This window comes from Amphiprion ocellaris, chromosome 17 (assembly GCF_022539595.1).
Source record: "Amphiprion ocellaris isolate individual 3 ecotype Okinawa chromosome 17, ASM2253959v1, whole genome shotgun sequence".
Taxonomy (NCBI): Eukaryota; Metazoa; Chordata; class Actinopteri; family Pomacentridae; genus Amphiprion; species Amphiprion ocellaris.
In genome coordinates, this window is record NC_072782.1 from 17,457,934 (window position 1) to 17,476,174 (window position 18,241).

The following is an 18,241-nucleotide window of genomic DNA, read 5'->3' on the forward strand; positions in this document are numbered from 1 at the left end:
TTCCTGATGTGTTCAGCGGCCAAAGATCTCTTAGAAGAAACCAGAAAAAACTGGTGAGAATCTTCAGGTAGAAAGAAGAAGGATTCACATCAGGGAGAGGAGGTGAGTCCAAATCAGGCAGCTTTTGTTAAAAAAAAAGAAAAAAATCTCAGAGCAGTGTTTTAAAAGATTTGTATGTGCATCTGTCAGGGCTGTGAAATGTAACTAAGGATGCTTTTAGTACTGTGCTCAGGTCAATGTATGAGGTACTTGGACTTTAATTGAGTATTTTCATTTAGTGCCTTTGTATATTACTACTTCACTACAATTCAGAGAGAAATATCACAAATTGTAGGAGTTTGGGAGAGTTTTAAGAATAGTTTCTTCATTAAGTAGGATTTTTTTAAATATCGAAACATGTTTTATAAATAAAAAACATATAAAAATCATATAATCTCCTTTTCAATGATGCATGAATGGTGCATTTATTTCCTGATAAAATATTGTTCTTTATAAATACAGATAAATAGAGCTCTAACCACTTAATTTAACAAAAGCGATAAGAAAAAAGTTCCAGTTCAGTGAAACACCCTATTCTTTCCTGCCTTTTGTTTTTAGATCTATTTGAATGAATAGATGCCATTAAAATATTGGTCTATGTTTTTTTTTTCATTCATTTTATTCATCTTAAATGAATAAAAACCCAGGTGACAAAACTGTCATTATTCAATGGGACCTTTTACACTGATAGAGATGGAAACAGCACTAAGTAATTATAATCCAGCAACTTTTAGCATCCATTGTCTTAATGCACCTTCACACATCATCAGTGAGGGTCATTGGGTGTTTTCAGGTCTTTAAACAACAACATTGCCACTCAGGGTTGAATCCAGGTAGAGCTATGCTAGCTATCGCTTTCCTCTCCAACCATAAAGCTACTCATTAAAACAGAATTTTTGCTTTAGTTCTGTTATCACTTCTGGATTATTTCTGTAATCTGTGTCTGGTTGTTAGAAAACCATGTCAGACTGGTCTATAGTGTTACATTTGTCTAACATTTTGTCCTACATAAGTCAGATGCAAGCTCAACAGTTTAACAAAAGCAAAGACTGACTTATTTTCAGCCTGAACAGTTTACCACCCAACCCTCAGGCAAACAATGACCTCAGACCTGTTTCCATGGTAACACTCAGTGACACCGACTGGCAAAAAGCAGAAAAACTCATCACTTGTCGTTTGCAGATAATACTGTGGAGCGGCAGTGAGTCGTGGGTTGCATCTTCCTTCCACTTTATTTTTTGTGTGTGTGTATTATTACATTCTTCGCTTAATTTACTCAATAAAATATATTGGTAAATTTAAACTTCTTCAAAGAGGTGGACATTTCCTGCTGGGCTGAGATTTCATGTGGGTGTTATGAACAGAGACGTTTATCAGTTTTGAATGTGTTAATCTGCACATAATTCACTGCAAATCCGTCCTACTGGAGATAGTGAAGCAGATAAAGTTAGACGTCTGACTAACTAGTGACCGTTAGTTAGATCAACCTTAAGCCATAACCAAAATCTGTCTTTGTGAAACAGAAAACTGGAGCTGCAGACTCCTTTTACCTCCTTTTTATAATAAACAACCCTCCTAAAATCACAATATTCTGGTAATATCTTAATAAATAGCACTTTCGTCCTCCTAAACTCACAGATATGAGGCCGTCCGTGCTGTTTAAAGCCTCCTATGGGCTGTGTCTGGCTCTAAGTCTGCTCTGTGTGATCGTTGTGATGTGCTGGAGCTCATACTGGACAGGTGGCTTCGCTTGGGATTGTCCAGCCCTGCAGTTCAACTGGCATCCTGTCCTCATGGTGTCTGGGCTGGTGGTTCTGTACGCCAACAGTGAGTTACTGTGCTGTGGAAATGTCAGTCTTTTCAAAACGCAGTTATTTATTACTTCTTAGATACACCTGGAACTGACGCTTTCATAAACTACCCGGCAATAAATCCTACCTTCCTGAAGCGTTTGATTCAATGTTATGATTTTGGAGGATGTAGTTTGTTGTGCTGTTCAGCTTCATTCCATTATGCAGAGAAGGGTTTCTGTTATTAAGTCTGATAGAAAAGTAAATATAGTTTTGGCTATCCTCAAATAAAATGCAACCAGGTACATTACAATCCATTTTACCACAAATTTCTTGCAGAGGAAGTACTAATTTAGAGCCTTAAATTAGTACGACTACAAGAAGTTATTTTAAAAATGTAGGCAAGATGCCACCTTGTTGCATTATAGGAAATTTAGGTGCCAGTGTTTAAGGAGCTAAAAGTCAAATATAATCTTTTTGGGGGTTTTTTTTGGATAGTGTCTCTTGTGAGCTCCACAACTCAACAAACATGGAATGCTTAATTGCCAAAATATCCTTTAAACACTTGGGGAGAAATAAATGAATAAAAATCATCATTAACAGTCTTGTTTCTGTACTATGTATGTGTGCAATTTTGAACTCTCTGTACACAACAGATGCAAGGCTGTATCAGTTTGGTTTAGTAACGAAACCTAATTTCCCACAGATGTCTTAAGTGAAATTACCTTTTGCTGCAGCCTCATTTATTAAAATTAGTGGATTCTGTTATTATTGCATATGGTAAATATGCCGCCCCACTTTTTTTTCCTATATTCTAAAGTAACAATAACATCAAGTGTTTAATCAAATTATTACCCAGACAAATACACTGTTTACAGCATCTATCTGAGTGCAGCTGCTGTTGTGTATCATGTACCATTCACCTGGAAGCTGGTCCATGCTGGACTCATGCTTCTGGCCATCCTGGGCTTGTGTGCAGTGTTTGACTTTCATAGAGGCTTCCAAATCCATGACTTGTACTCTCTGCACAGCTGGGTGGGCATCTGTACCGTGGCAACATTTGCATTTCAGGTGCGGATGACAAATATTTACACAGAACTTGAGTCTATGATTATTTCTTACTGAATATACACTGCCCACCCAACAAAAAGTCGCACACTGTAAAATTTCGCTGGACCACCTTTAGCTTTGAGTATGGCACACATTCACTGTGGCATCATTTTGATAAGCTTCTGCAATGTCACAGCATTTATTTCTGTCCAGAGATGCATTAATTTTCTGCCAAGATCTTTCCACTCCAAAGATTCTCAGTGGTACTGAGATCTGGACTCTGTGGAGGCCAATCCATGTGTGGAAATGATGTCTCATGCTCCCTGATCCAGTCATTCTCAATGTGAGCCCCATGAATCCTGGCATCGTCATCTTGGAACATGCCCATGCCATCAAGGAATAAAAACTCCATTGATGGAAAAACCTGGTCATTCAGTATATTCAGCTAGCCAGCTGACCTCATTCTTTGGGAACATAATGCTGCTCAACCTGGACCTGCCCAACTGCAGCAACCCCAGATCATAACTCTAACCCCCACAGGCTTGTAGGCACCAGCCATGATGAGTGCATCACTTCATCCGCCTCTCTTCTTACACTGATGTGCCCATCATTTTGGAACAGGGTAAATCTGGACTCATCAGACCACATGACCTTCTTCCATTGCTCCAGAGTCCAATCTTTATGCTCCCTAGCAAACTGAAGCCTTTTTTTAAATTAACCTGACTGATCAGTGGTTTTTGTAGAGCTACACAGCTGTTTAGTCCCAGTCCCTTGAATTCTCATCGCATTGCACATGTGGAAATGCTCCTACTTTCACTATTAAACATAGCTGTGAGTTCTACTGTTGATTTCCCAGGATATGATTTCACCAAACATCTCCAATCATGATCATCTAAGAGTTTGTTCCGACCACAGTTCTTCCTCGAAGATGGTTCACCTTCCTTGTTCTGCACAATGGTTCTGCAGTGCCATGAAGCCTGTTCATATCTGGTTGGGTAAAACCATCTTAATCCTCAGTCTTACCTCCAGCATCAGTGGCATCATGAGAAACTGCTCCTCACACTGTAAGTGCCAAAATATCCAGGTAATCCCAGCAAAATGTTTTCTTTATTTTAAGAGAAAAACAGCTGAATCACACGTAATCTTACTCAATATTAGCACCATTGTGATGCTGGAGTTGTTGTATTCGTATAAATCAGAATGCCAAATAATTGTGCATGTAAATACCAGACTTGCGAACCTAATTTGTCCATCTGCTGAAGCACTCGTGCCCCTTACAGCTCACTGCCTGAGGAAGCAAAGTTGGTAAATTCACTGGGCATCTTTATTGTGGCTTTTGGGATGGTTGTCTTTGGAATCTTAATCAAAAAGGAGTGGAAGCGGCCAGAAACACATCAAAGTGCTTATGTGAGTATGGATTAACAACAGTTATCAAGTTGTTGTTTATCAGCACCACCAAAGGAGAGAGCAGAATATCCTTCTGGTTTCAAATATAGATGGAATAACTGAAACGTTTGGTGGCCGACATTCACTTGCATTTAATGTATTTTAAATTGTCATCATCAGTTTTTCTGTACCTATATTTGTGCTTTGTGGATTAAATAATAATCTAGTTTCCATTTCATTTCCAGCCACTGCTCAGTGAAGACAGAGTGTGAAAACTACAGCATGGAGAGACCACAATATGAAGATTTTCATCTCAATCAGATGAAAACTGTATTTACAAAGGATGATAAAACTTTATCCTGTTGTATAAAATTTGACTGATTCTTTTTCACAATGCTCTAATTTTATTTGAGGATTGGTTGAGATGTCTAGAAAAGAAAAGTCTCTTTGTAATACACAATAATTTCTGTATTTTCAAGTACTTTAATTTCTTGTGGTTCACAAAATTCAAGGACTGTGGAATTAGACTTTTAAATGATTTTTTTCCTGTTTAAAGTTGATAAAGACCTGTGCTGAAGATGTTGAAACAGTGATTAATGGATATTTTTTTTGTTTCATCAAAGTTGAATGGAATTATTTCAATAAATGGCAGATTAAACGTAGTTTTCTTTGTGACTGTAGACTTTACCACATGTGATGACAAGTATTACTAATGTTAAAAACTCTATTATACCTGCAATAGTGTACAGAACATAGACAATAAATGCTAAACAGACTATAAAACACATCTAACAGCAAGCCACAAATAAACAAAAGATAAAGAGATACTGCTGACAGCTCAGATATTACAGGCAGTACTTTCTAGATCCCAGTTCCACCAACAAAGCCCAGTTAGTTTTAATTGATCAACCTGATAAATCAGAGCTGCAGTTCAGGTCTAATGTGATGCAGGTCCACACCACCAGATGTCAGGAGAGGCAACATTAACCCCTGAGAATCATTTAATTTAAAATCTAAATTCAGATGGGGTTTGAAGAACCGAAACATGTGTAGTGATAACTTAATGTCTGAAAACAAAAAGAATAGTAACATACAGCATATCCCTGAAAAACTACATTAGTTCCATTTACAAGACAGCTTGAAGAGGACGTTTAAGCACAACAAAAACATTTTACACCAGTTTTGTGTTGTGTTATGAGAAAAGAAAAGAAAAGAAAAGAAAAGAAAAGAAAAGAAAAGAAAAGAAAAGAAAAGAAAAGAAAAGAAAAAGAAAAATGGATTTTGTTGTAATATCTATCCTGGACTGTAGGTGGCAGTACGACTTCTTAGCCCGCAAATAAACAACGAAGAAGAAAATCGTCGTCACTAGGTCAAAGTTCATCAGCTAGCTTGTCACATCTAGCACAGTGGCTAACATCGCCCTAATAAGACAGTTACCTCTGTCAAAATGGACGTAAATCAGGCGAAACAGGAACATCTACTCGCATTAAAAGGTATTTCACTGTCCTGAGCATTAAAATGTTGTTTTATGGGTATAACGGAAGGGTTAGTTTGATGTTGTAGTGCACCAAGATGCTGTCATTTGTTGCTACTGTCTGCTGCTAGTAGCGGCATATTCAACAATAACAGTTTACATTTCTAAATAAAAGCACAAAACTGTTGACTACCGCTGACAATTTAAAAATGGGGTTCTTGTCGTAATTGGTGTTCAAGGCCAAACCTAAAGACTCTGTGCAGCAAGAAATAGTGTCAAAAAACCGTCAGCTAACTAGCTGTAGCTGTTGTGTTGTTAGCAAATTAAGCTTACAAGCGCTGTTTCCTGAAAGATACCCTCAAAGACTTACTAATACCAGCATGATCCAATGTTTCTGTGTTTGTTTGCCTGTAAATATTTGTTTATGCCACTGTGGATATTTACAGCCACTGACACAAATTATTTATCAGGAGATTAGTTGGCCAGTAATCTTAGTTATGTTTAGTCCCCATTAAAAATTGTATTTAATGTGTAATCGAAGAGTGCAAGTGCTGGATATAGTTTTATGTATGTTTACTACCGCGTCTGTTGTTGTCACGCTCGATTTTCTATTTTTTATGTTTACTATTAGTTTATAATGGTGTACCTTCTCAGCCATGTCTCTCTCATGAGGAGATTTTAATCTCAGACTACACCCTGGATAAGTACACAGAAATAATTCTGTTTTTAAGACGTGTGTTGAGCTCAGATCCTTCTTTGGAAATATGTGTCTTGTGCAAAAGTCTGTTGTTATATATTGCTACTGTCAGCTTCTGAATGTTACCTTTTAGACCAGCAAATCCTATTTGAGTTGACATCAAACTAAAATGAATTAATCTGAGATCCTCAGACGCAAATAGTGAAGTTGTCACCCTTTAAGACAATGGTGTAATGTCTCATAAAGATCAGGTCTTTATTCACTGTGTAAGAGATTTAAGACATGTTATGGAGCATTATCTCGTAGAATACCATCAGAACTGTCACACATGTAGGAAGAAATTTATTTTTAAAACCAATGACACAATAGTTGAAACTCAGTCAGACCTGCTGCATGACATATATGATAAACTGCAGTCTTTGCTTTTTAGTGACGACATAAAAAGAATTCGTATGCCCAAGACAACAATTCATATTACTCTGCTCTCAATGCTTTACATTAGACACCAGGTTTTTACAGACGCAGTTTTAAAATTTTGCACAATAATATTTAAGTACCTCATATGCCAGACTATCTATAAACTACTGCACATAATCTGAAGTTTTAAGACAGGAACCTATTAGTAGATCCCATGTCAAGAGATTAAAGAGGAAAGATCATTTGGTCTGCCTCTATCTGCCTCACGCAGTCACATTTATTCTTTTTATGTTTCCTCTAAAAGCACTTTTTTTTTTTAAATCAAAAGGGTCTTGAAAAATGTCTAATTAATAGCTTATTCTATTTCATATTGAATCTGGAAACGTTTTTTTTCTTTTATTGTAAGAATTTTTTTTAAGCCTTAGTTTAGATATATATGTAAATGCTTACATATATGTATTACATTTCGTTTATTAAATTGCTTTTTTTGATTTGGTTGTAAACGGTATTGCTGTTCCCAGTCAAGAAAATAATGCAGATCAATTTATTATTACAAGAATCTTTCATTGCAGCCTTATTCTAGATGATTTCTTGCAACTGGGAGAACTTTCTGCAGCCACAGAAATGAGCTGTAGTCTTATGTGAAACGAAACCCTGTGTTACTTGTGCAAACATCACCACAGTAAGTAACCTACTTGTGTGTCTAGGCACTAACCAATGATACTCTCGTTTACAGTGATGCGGTTAACCAAACCAACTCTCTTCACAAACTTGCCGGTCACATGTGAAGATCGAGATTTGCCAGGTGAGCCGGTTTATATAGGTCAAAACGCAGTTCCTGTCTAGACTTTAATACACTGTTTTGCAAACCTGTAGCAGAAGAGTATATGCTGTAATCAGTGTTTGCAGGGTTACCAGACACCCAGAATTATGATAACATCTGTTGCATAATGCCTTATTTGTGTTCTTTGTCCATATTTTGCAAATAACATTGCACTTTTTAATTAAAGTCATGGCTGAGAACTAGTTGAGTCAGTTTTCCACTCGATGCGGTTGTTATTTCTGCTTCTCTTAGTTTAGATGTGGATGACGTGGGTCAGTCATGCCAGGGATACAGACTTGGTCAGTTATGCAACTACTGACAGATCAAATGTCGCAGCAACCACCCAGAATACCTTTGAAATTGCAACTGAAATGTCTGCACACTTAAGTAACCCTAAGCTCTTCCAATAGTTGGTAAATCGTCATTCTAAAGTACATCATTACATTACCTAATCTGCATATCATGGGATTCTGGGAATAAACAGCAGTATTCAAACTCCACACAGAAGGGCCTCAGTCAGACAAAAACGTGACACAGCAGAGCTAATGACAGCTTGTTTATCGCAGGTCTCATGCTCATGTTAGTAAGGACAGGGGTGAAAAGAAAACATGAGCAGTAACACAACAATCCTGTTTGTGCTGTATAATGTTTTGCCGGTGGTCCCTTTACTTTGCTAATGTAATACTGTTGTTTTTAGTGGTTTAGAAGATAGAAAATCAGCCAAAGAAGCTATCTTTGTGGAAGCTGGTTTTCTATTCATTTTGCTTGAATATACAAACCTCTCAGGGTATTAACTCACATTCACATGACTGTGTTTGAAAAACTGACAGTCATGCTTCATAAAGTTACTCTGGAATGTTAATGAATGAACAGTCAGTGCCTTAATTTGGAAAGTTTTGGAACTTTTTGTGTAAATAGAGTCAAAGCTCATGTCTTTTTGAATTATTGTACTTTTTACTTCAGCTGAAATCTTCCAAATAGATTAGTCTGTGAATAATCTAAAGTTATTCATGCTTAGATTTTTGAGAAATCCTTGCTATTGCACAACAGGAAGCAACATAAGTACTGTGACCAGGCGTAGGTAGCCATCTTCCTTGTTTTTTTAAGCCTGTGAGAGCATTGCTTCTGCTTTTTAAAATGTTTCCCTCCAACATAAAGCTTTCAACCAATTGCTAATGATGTTTTAGGTTGCATTAGGACATCCTACTCCAGCCAACTGACAAGCAAAAGCAACATACTTCCTTGTTTATGTTAATATATTCAATATCTTAATGGTACTAAGTTTATGTGGGGAAGGGGCCAGCTTGGATAGTAAGGGAATGTAAGGATAGCTTTTGAGCCAGTACACAACTGTATTACAGATTTACTGTCTCAGATTCCAAATTTAGTTTGCCAGACAGAGTTTCTACAGTTTGTTTTCCCTTACAGCACAGAGCAATGCACTGGTAACTGAACTCTACATAAACCATTAATCATGCTGACACTTCTAGGTAGAATCTCTGTTTATGTAAAGTGAAAGCATGTCTTCAAGATGAATTAGGTGCATTTGACATTAGCAAGATAAAAACATTCACTTTCTCTGCCATCATGTTGCTTTAAGTGATGCACTGAAAGCTGATTCAGGCATATTGATGTTATTGTTGATGTTAATAATGGAGATAGATGCATGAGATCATGGCATAATAGTATTCCGAGTAGTTATTAATAGTAGCCTGTGAATTTAACACAGCATAAGTTGTCCGTTGCAAAGTTATAGGATGGGAGGAAGAAGCAATTTGAATGAAAAAATGAATAGCTTTCTGCTTTGAAACTTGATCTTCAAAGGCTCTTTATTTGTCTCTGTGATCGTCCCTGCGGCAAATAAAATACTCAAACACTTTGACGGAACCTTAATGGGTCAAAATGGTGTCTGTATCTTAGATAGCTACACTGTCCACAAGAGAATAGCCTCAGAATGATTGGTTGTTTGTTATGACTTGTCCCCTGGATTTACATATGTCTTAGTTTTTTTGTGTATAGATTTGTAACAAAAACAAATGTATACACACTGTTTGTTTGTTGGTTAAATTAGTTTTTCTACTTCTATTTTTATCCAGGTGTTTTTCCCTGGCTGAGATGCAAATAGCTACACACACACATCATATCAAGTGTTTGTCAAGCCTTGTGTGCTGCAGCTCGCAGTGGAACCAGTGAGCCAAATTCATGAACACATTTTGTATGTACTTGAGAGATATTTTATGTATTTTGGTCTCCATAGGGGATTTGTTTGGTCAACTTATGAGGGAGGATCCCTCTACCATCAAAGGAGCAGAAACATTAATGCTGGGAGAGATGCTGACATTACCACAGAACTTTGGGTAATAAACACAATTGCATTTGAAATCAAACAATCAAGCAAGGAGTATTTGTGTAACACAATCTTGTCTTTGTATTATACAGAAATATTTTCCTTGGTGAGACTTTCTCCAGTTACATAAGTGTGCATAATGACAGCAATCAAGTTGTAAAAGACATTCTTGTGAAGGTATTGTAAAGAAGTAATACCCATCCAGCACTTACTACATACCTTTCATTTCTGTTTACCAATAATTGAGATGTGTTGTGTGATGTGATCTCCTACAGGCTGATCTACAGACGAGCTCACAGAGGCTCAATCTCTCTGCATCAAACTCTGCAGTAGCAGAACTTAAACCTGAATGCTGCATTGACGACGTTATCCACCACGAAGTCAAAGAAATTGGAACACATATGTGAGTGCCTTTTTTGTTATACATTTGTGTGCGTGCATACATAAACAAGTCTCTGACAGAGGAATGTATCTTAACGAGTGACATTATTTATTGCAACAAAACAACACATGACAACAACGTAGGGGTCCTTCTCATTCCATAAGGGCCAATCATGTATTATTCAACTGATACCCTTCAACTGCAGAAGGGAACCCGAGAACCCCGGGTAGTAAATCACAGCTCAAATGTACAGACCAAATATTAAATAACACAATAAATTAACGTGAAGACACAACCAGCGCACAAGCTGGGTCTCAGTTCAACCAAGTATTAAGGCTATGAGTTTCCCACAGTGAGTTGTAATAGCAAAGTGACTAAAACAAAACAATTACCAGGCCACAGGCCATGTGAGGCTGCATGGCCTAACAAAAGCAAACAAATGTTACAGCTGAGACCCAACGGACAGCAGGAAATGGTGCGAGGACCCGGAGCAATAAAAACAACAGTAATTGCAAAATTGACAATTAACCCTCTGAACCCCCAGTAGTCTCTGGGCATTTTATCCTTCTGTGTTATTTCTACATGCTGCTGCCTCATTTCTTCACTATAGAATAAAATCTTTCACCTCTAACAGCAAAACCATGGCTAGAAATAAAAAGATTATGTCTTTTGTGCAGCATGAAACACATAAATAGAAGAAAACAAAAGTTGAGTTTCTTTGATTATTTATTTTACAAAAACAAAGAAAAAATAAAATGCAATCAACATGTACATCATTTTTCCAAGTGCTCACAGGTGTTCTGAACACTGGAAGAAAACATGGTGACTCTACACCATCCATATTTTTTACTTACTTTTTAATTTATTCTGTAAATCTCTTATGTCCTTTGAGTAAAGTCACTCCACAGTTCAGCTCAGCTCAGCTGAAAAGTCCCTGACTTTTTGTCACATGACTGTTGGTTGCAGCTAAGTCATTAGTGGGTTCACTGTTGTGGTGAGAATCACAGAATTTTTTGATCTTTACAGAACCTGGTTAGAGCAAACAGTTTATTTTGAGCAAGTTTTTAAATGAGAAATGTAGAATGAAGTAATTTTGATTGAATATCAAATTTTTAAGCTTAGATTTGGTTAAGTGTCCCAACTGAACAGCACGTCACAAATGAGTAGTTCAAGGACTGTTGGAGAGTTCATAGTGCATAGACAATTAGTGTCATTTTGGTGACTTTTGGAAAGACGACATCAAATTCAAACCCAGTGGCCGGTTTTGGGGTTCAGAGAGTTGAACATTTTCAACACAAAATAAGAACAACAATTTTAATAAGTATTTTAAACCACCGTGTACCTAAACAACATTAACTCTGTATACCTCCTACATTACTGTTTCCCAATGCGCAGCAGATTCACGTTTCACAGCAAATTCCTGATTGCATACTTTGTGGCCACACTGCTCCTGTCTCCAAGGACATACAAATGTTAAAAATGAGCACCCACATTAAATTCCATTAAACAAACTGCTCCTAAAACATCATACATTAAATCTCTTACTACAAATGGAACTTACTGTTTTCTCGCCTCCCACAAAAGAGAACTGTTACCACCCCACACACCTGACTGCCTTATCATTTCCTCTTTTAATCAAAGAGCAGACAGAAGCAAACCACCAGGTGCCACCAGTTCCCTATGAATGTCCTCATTTTATCATAACAAATGTGCCAACAAATACAGAATGTCTCTCCAACGGACTAAATCAGGGAACAAAGTAAACATTCCTGAAAAAAAACATCAACCTGCTATTCTAAATGTTTGCTTTCTTTCTTCCAGCTTAGTATGTGCAGTCAGTTATACCACTCACTACGGAGAGAAGCTCTATTTTCGGAAGTTCTTCAAATTCCAGGTGAGTTATATTTGAGTGTTCTCATTAGATGACAGCGGTAAACTCACGTGCGAGCTTGGAAGTGACTTGAGAAATGCCACAGACCTACAACAGAGCAAATGTAATTATCACCCCTTCTGTGGATTTGGTGTCGTGCAGTCTTTGGTCTCAGTTCAGGATCAAACCTTAGCCTGGCTCCTTTCCCTTTAGCATAATCATATTGTCCCTCAGATTTCAGTTTCTTCCAGTCGATTTCCAGTTGGATGAAAGTTTATTTCCCGTTGAATGGATGCACCGTGTGAGAAAACTGCAGCTTTCAGTTTGCAATCTATTTTCAATCAGGTTTTGAAGCCGCTGGATGTGAAGACAAAGTTCTACAATGCAGAGGTAAACTAACCACTCTCAAATACCGCCACCAGCAACAGATTCATGTAAAGAGCAAGTTCTTACTCTAGCATACATCATGCTTCGTGTCATGTTTCATTTTATAGTTAGGAACATTTCCAGATGCTAGTAGAGGCAGTTAGCATCAGATAGGCCTCCTGGAAAACCCTTGTACCTCCTGAGATGTCAACTGAACAGAAAAACATTCTGTAAAATCTCACCATTTTGTTTGTTTTTTGACTTCAGTGTTTGGATGAAAAAAGCTGGAGCTAAGGGTTTTCTTGAGGATAAGCTTTTCCTTATTTTCTGTCATTTTCATATCAGTAGCTTTTTTATATTCGACTGCAAATATTCATTGTCATCAACTTTGGCATGTAACTTCATTTGTTTATTATGTCTTGTATTTTATTTTCTCCATTAGAGTGACCTCAGTTCTGTGGTAATTGTTTCTTCTGTTCTCATCGCTGAACGTTAGCTTCTTTTAATCCTTTTTGGTGCAGCAGACTGTGTCTTTCTGGGCTGATAGAAAGGTGCAAAGTAAAAGAATGGAAAGAAAAGCATGAACATTGAAAATGCCTGCTGCATTGTTAAAGAGAAACAAGTGTTAAAGTGCATTATTGTTAGTTAATTCTTGATGTGAACTTCCATTGCTTTTCTTTTGCCCTTTCTTTGTATGCTCATGCTTTCCTGCAAACTCATCCTACAGAGGGCTTGTTCTCAATTGAAGTTTATGGTGTCAAATTGTGGTGGGTGGGGACTGCATTGATTATATTTATTATCACTGGGGATAATAACAGGGTGTGTTATGATTAGCTTTAATTCTGTTTGTCAAGATTTAAGTGATTATGTAACAGTGCAGTGAGAAATGATGGTGCTCAAATGGATTCGAATCTCATTTTTAACTTTTCTAAGACTGTAGGTTACAGTGTGGTGAATCAGGCCAATTGCAGTCATATTCTCTGTGATTATATGCCAAAATTACTGTCCTTTCCCAATCATTTGACATTTGGACATTTTTACTTCAACAAATGTAATTAATGTGATTATATGCGACAGAATGTGAGGTTTTGGTCGGAATGGCTTTGCATGGAACAGAGATGCTAAGCTCTGTCATTTAACATTAACTTTCAGAATGGTTCATGGTCAGTTCTGATATGAATTGCAGGCATGAACTAATCTCTGCTTCTTTCTTATTGTACCCTCACTGTATCGTAGAGGCTGCACAGATGAGTTGTAAAGACAGCTGAGTGTTGCTCTCCCAAACATCAAGCCTGCTGAAAAAACAAAAATGACTCTCCTGTATGTGCATTTTTAAGACACCTATGATGATTTTATTCTTCGATAACCATGTCAGAACCAATTATGTTTAAGTCAATAAAAAATACAGTTCTACTAATTATGTCAGATTATGGTTAAAAAATGTAATTTTTGAGGTCTTTCTGTACAACTAAGTGACTTTACTTAGTAACGTATGATTTTTAAGATTGTTATTAATAATGTTTTGTTATAAGTGATTGATTATCTGTATTAAATGTACAAGATTTGACTTATTTTAGAAAATAATATTAACAAAAACCAGTGAAAGGTTCACAAAAGTATTAAAATCGTCAACTCAATACACTTAGTGTCCACTATACATAAGAGAGCTGGTTGTGTTGATTCATAAACACACTAAGTATTTGTGCATCAGTGTAGATGGACTGGCAGCCAATAGGACAGCTCCAGACTGAAAGCCTTTGCAGAAATGAAAAGTGCTGGTATTATAATGTCGCTGGAAGGCTCTGAGGCAGATAACATGGCTGCTTTATGTAACCTGATCGCTTAACAACGCACAACTAGGGCGATCTGATGGTCAAATGGTTTTGGTGCATACAATAAGGACTAAAATGCCCCGAAGCAGCAGAGTCCCCGATTCACCTCTGCCTGGCTGGACCTTTACTTCCTGTCATTTCCCAGCTGTCTCGCCCCACATTCTCTCTATCTGCACTGCTTTATACAAATCAGGGGAAAAATGCTCAGAAATACCCTGAAATGCACAACTACTTGATGCTTGAGAGACCAATTGGAAAAATTTAGCAAGTAAAAAAGTCCACTAAGTAAAGTTAGTCATTGTGCAGCCTCTACTGTGTACTTGTACTAACATATCCTCAAAGGTACACTGAGCAATCCTAATAGAATTTAATTTCTGTAAGTGTTATTTACATGTGTTTATGTTTTTCTTCTGAGTATGGTTGATAAATATTCACTATACGACTCTCACATCACCTGAAGAGTAGCTTAAGGTATAGATTCACTTTTTATTTTTTTAATCTGAAAACATGTCTCATATGCCCGCTCTGTTTGTACACTGAAAGAATTACAGCTGCAACTCTCCTCCTGTCCATACTGGCTGTGAGAATCCATTTCCAAGTCATGGTTGGCTCAGTTATTACAACCTGCCACCTGAGAATCATTTTACAATATTTAAGCAGTCATAGGTGAGCAGGTGTGCTCAAGCTGCAGGTAGTGGGGAGACGTGGGTGGAGAGGGAGGCAGGACTTTATAGATCTGCATATATTAAGGAGGCAATAGTGTAGAGTTACGTCTAAGCCATTCTAAGGCAGGAATTAATTCTTTTCATTGAAAAAACATCAAAATATATAACTTTAGTTTTTTGTAGTTAAATTACTGAACTTGGGACTGTAAGCTAAGCTTAAGCTGATTTCAGTCTTCAGTGGTCTGAATTAGTTTAATATGGGTGTTTTCCAAAGTTACTGTCTTTTTTTCAGTACAAATCCCTACTTTTTATTTGCGGAGACAGTTTTCTGAGCAAAACAAAGCAAATTCATATTAAAACAAGAAAACCACTCAGAGAGCACAGTACACCGCCAAGGCTGCTCAGTCTTTGTTTCATTTCCAACATAGGAAATCTTAAATAAAAAAAATCACCTTGTGCTGAGCACAGGCGTGTGTTATGCATGTGTACGTTATGTACGGATACCGGATTGCATGACCTAAATATGTAGCGGGAATTGATGGGACTTGGAAATACCCCCACAATTTAATAAAGTTTTCCTTGTATGATTTCTGAAGGATAAGTCCTGGTCAATTTGTAGTAGGAACACAAACACGTAATCATCAGCAGGCAGCTGATTTAGTGTTCATTTGTAGTCATAGTTACAGTGACGCTGTGCCACTATCCGCAGTGATACAGAAATCTTTAACAAATCTGTGGATCCAGACTATAAGCCACATCACTGCCAACATTTAATGAGGTGGTCCTTGTGTCATTTCTGACCTTCCCTGAAAATTACATCCAAATCCATTAGTCTGTTTTTGAGTAATGCTGCTCACAGACAGACAGATTCACAGATTAATAGACAAACGTATGCCACTCATCACATAACTCCACTGCATTCCTTGGCGAAGTAACAACAACTGATTCCTACTTGCTTTGTGTAAGTCAAGCCACCGAAGCTACCTGTTAGCTTTGGTCAAAGCCCCTCTCTGGTCAATAATTAAACCCCTAAAATACTCATCTCTGATCATTAAGATTACATATTGATTTATTTCCCTGAAAATAATCAATTCCTACATTAAAATGGCTTAATAGCAACTCTACACCTTCGACAAAATTGGTTCCTCAGGTTTCTTGAATATGAAACCCTGAAAGTCTAATTCTATGTCATTAGTAAACTGTTGTTTTGGAAACGTTTTGACGTTGACTGCTGATTTCAGTTATGATGTTTCTTCCAGTAAATAAAAACACTATACAGACATGTTGACAAGGTATAAAGCTGTAAAATTTATTAGGACAGTTTCTTTTCAAGGCTAATAAGGAACGGAGGAAATTACAGCGACCAATAACAATTTAAATGTACACATGGGCATGTGAAAATTGTTTTAAGACACTCTTAAACAATCTGAAGTCACTCTTTGAGGCTGTAGGATTTTGCACAAACCTAACCTCACTTAATATCTCTTTATAAAATAATGTGTTGCTCAGTTCACCTAGGAGATTATGTAATTGTTGCATAATGGTTAACAACAAACATTAGTGTGACCCCTGACTTCCCCGCTCCAGACAGATGAAGTGTTTCTGGAAGCTCAGATCCAGAACATCACCACGTCACCAATGTTCATGGAGAAAGTATCTCTCGAGCCTTCCATGATGTACAATGTCACAGAGCTGAACATGGTCACATCTGGAGATCAGGGGTAAAAGCACATATTCATTCCTGATGATGCAATTGGAAAAAGGTGAAGTTACTCTTGAGACTCAACTCTAGCGTCTCCTTTGCAGAGAGTCCACATTTGGGAAAATGTCTTACCTGCAGCCCATGGACACACGGCAGTACTTGTACTGTTTGAAACCAAAGCCGGAATATGCGGAGAAGGCTGGCGTCATCAAGGGAGTGACCGTAATAGGAAAGCTTGACATTGTCTGGAAGACCAATCTTGGGGAGAGAGGGAGGCTACAGACCAGTCAGCTGCAAAGAATGGTATTTGGATGTGTGGCCAGCTACCAAAATGAGACAGTCTCATTTTTTATCTGTACATTATCTTATTTTTTATCCTTGTGCGTCCTCCAGGCTCCAGGGTACGGAGATATTCGGCTGTCTTTAGAGATGATACCCGACACTGTCAACCTTGAAGAACCGTTTGACATCATCTGTAAAATCACCAACTGCAGGTAAAAATCCCCCCTAACAGAAAGTCATCTGTCTGTTATAGGATTCAGCTGTTGGCCTGCAGACATTAAACACTGATAGCACTAACACCCAGCTTTTCTGTGACCTTGATGTTGCAGTGAAAGAACAATGGACCTGGTGCTGGAGATGTGTAACACCAGGTCGATCCACTGGTGTGGTATATCAGGCCGACAGCTGGGGAAACTCAGTCCTGGTGGCTTCCTCTCTTTGCCCCTCACAGTCCTCTCATCCGTCCAGGGTTTGCAGGTATGAGCCAAACTTTCTGTATTAACATTTGCTTGATCAAACCAAATGCTTTTCCTTCTTACACATCTCATAATCCTCTTTCTTTCAGAGTATTTCTGGATTAAGACTCACAGACACATTTTTGAAGAGGACGTATGAATATGACGACATTGCACAAGTGTGTGTGGTCTGCCCGTTTACGAGCAACGAGTCCTAGAAATTTTATTGACATTTTTGGCATTTTAGATATGAATGGACCAACTGTGCAATTCTGCACATGACACTGATATTTCACTTTTTGAAACCGAAGGGGATAATACTGTATTTTAAAATGAATTGTGAATAATATAAATCACTCTCTTTGAAAATATTAATGTAAATGTGCATAAATGTTAATAAAATCTCTGTAGTCTTTGATTTCCTATTGCTTTTAAAAAAAACATGGTGACCATGATGGCTTTTGTCATTAAAACTGTTCCAGAGACATGGGCAAGAATATTTACTGCTATGCTCATTTTGTTATTTTTAATTGCTTCACATTACTCTACTTACTGTTTAATAGACCTTTTGTAGATTGCACTCAGCATGTTTTTTCTGCGTGATATTGCAGATTAGATTTTCAGATACACGGTATGTCTATTGCTCTACTCAACAGATAGGAAG

At 37.5% G+C, this 18,241-nt stretch overlaps 1 protein-coding gene and 1 pseudogene across 2 annotated transcripts; both read left to right on the top strand.

Annotated features, from left to right (window-relative positions):
- The first annotated feature begins 729 nt into the window (after positions 1 to 729).
- Positions 730 to 4,771, top strand: LOC111566191 (lysosomal membrane ascorbate-dependent ferrireductase CYB561A3-like; annotated as a pseudogene).
- An 826-nt stretch (positions 4,772 to 5,597) lies between these two features.
- On the top strand, positions 5,598 to 17,995 carry trappc13 (trafficking protein particle complex subunit 13). Of its 2 annotated transcripts, XM_023266662.3 has the most exons (13): positions 5,598 to 5,758; positions 7,590 to 7,658; positions 9,934 to 10,033; positions 10,116 to 10,200; positions 10,299 to 10,426; positions 12,227 to 12,299; positions 12,621 to 12,665; positions 13,084 to 13,101; positions 16,726 to 16,859; positions 16,945 to 17,143; positions 17,234 to 17,334; positions 17,452 to 17,599; positions 17,688 to 17,995. In XM_023266662.3, the coding sequence occupies exons 1-13, from the start codon at positions 5,713 to 5,715 to the stop codon at positions 17,793 to 17,795; spliced, it is 1,254 nt and encodes a 417-aa protein (XP_023122430.1). In that variant the 5' UTR covers positions 5,598 to 5,712; the 3' UTR covers positions 17,796 to 17,995. The 2 variants fall into 2 exon arrangements, with proteins under 2 accessions (XP_023122430.1, XP_023122431.1); XM_023266663.3 differs by lacking the exon at positions 13,084 to 13,101.
- Positions 17,996 to 18,241: the final 246 nt, after the last annotated feature.

Excerpts from the sequence above, each read along its gene's own strand:
- trappc13 (XM_023266662.3), top strand. The coding sequence starts at position 5,713 with ATGGACGTAAATCAGGCGAAACAGGAACATCTACTCGCATTAAAAG. Across the intron at positions 10,427-12,226 it reads AAAGAAATTGGAACACATAT|CTTAGTATGTGCAGTCAGTT; the intron begins GTGAGTGCCTTT and ends TCTTTCTTCCAG. Across the intron at positions 12,300-12,620 it reads GGAAGTTCTTCAAATTCCAG|GTTTTGAAGCCGCTGGATGT; the intron begins GTGAGTTATATT and ends ATTTTCAATCAG.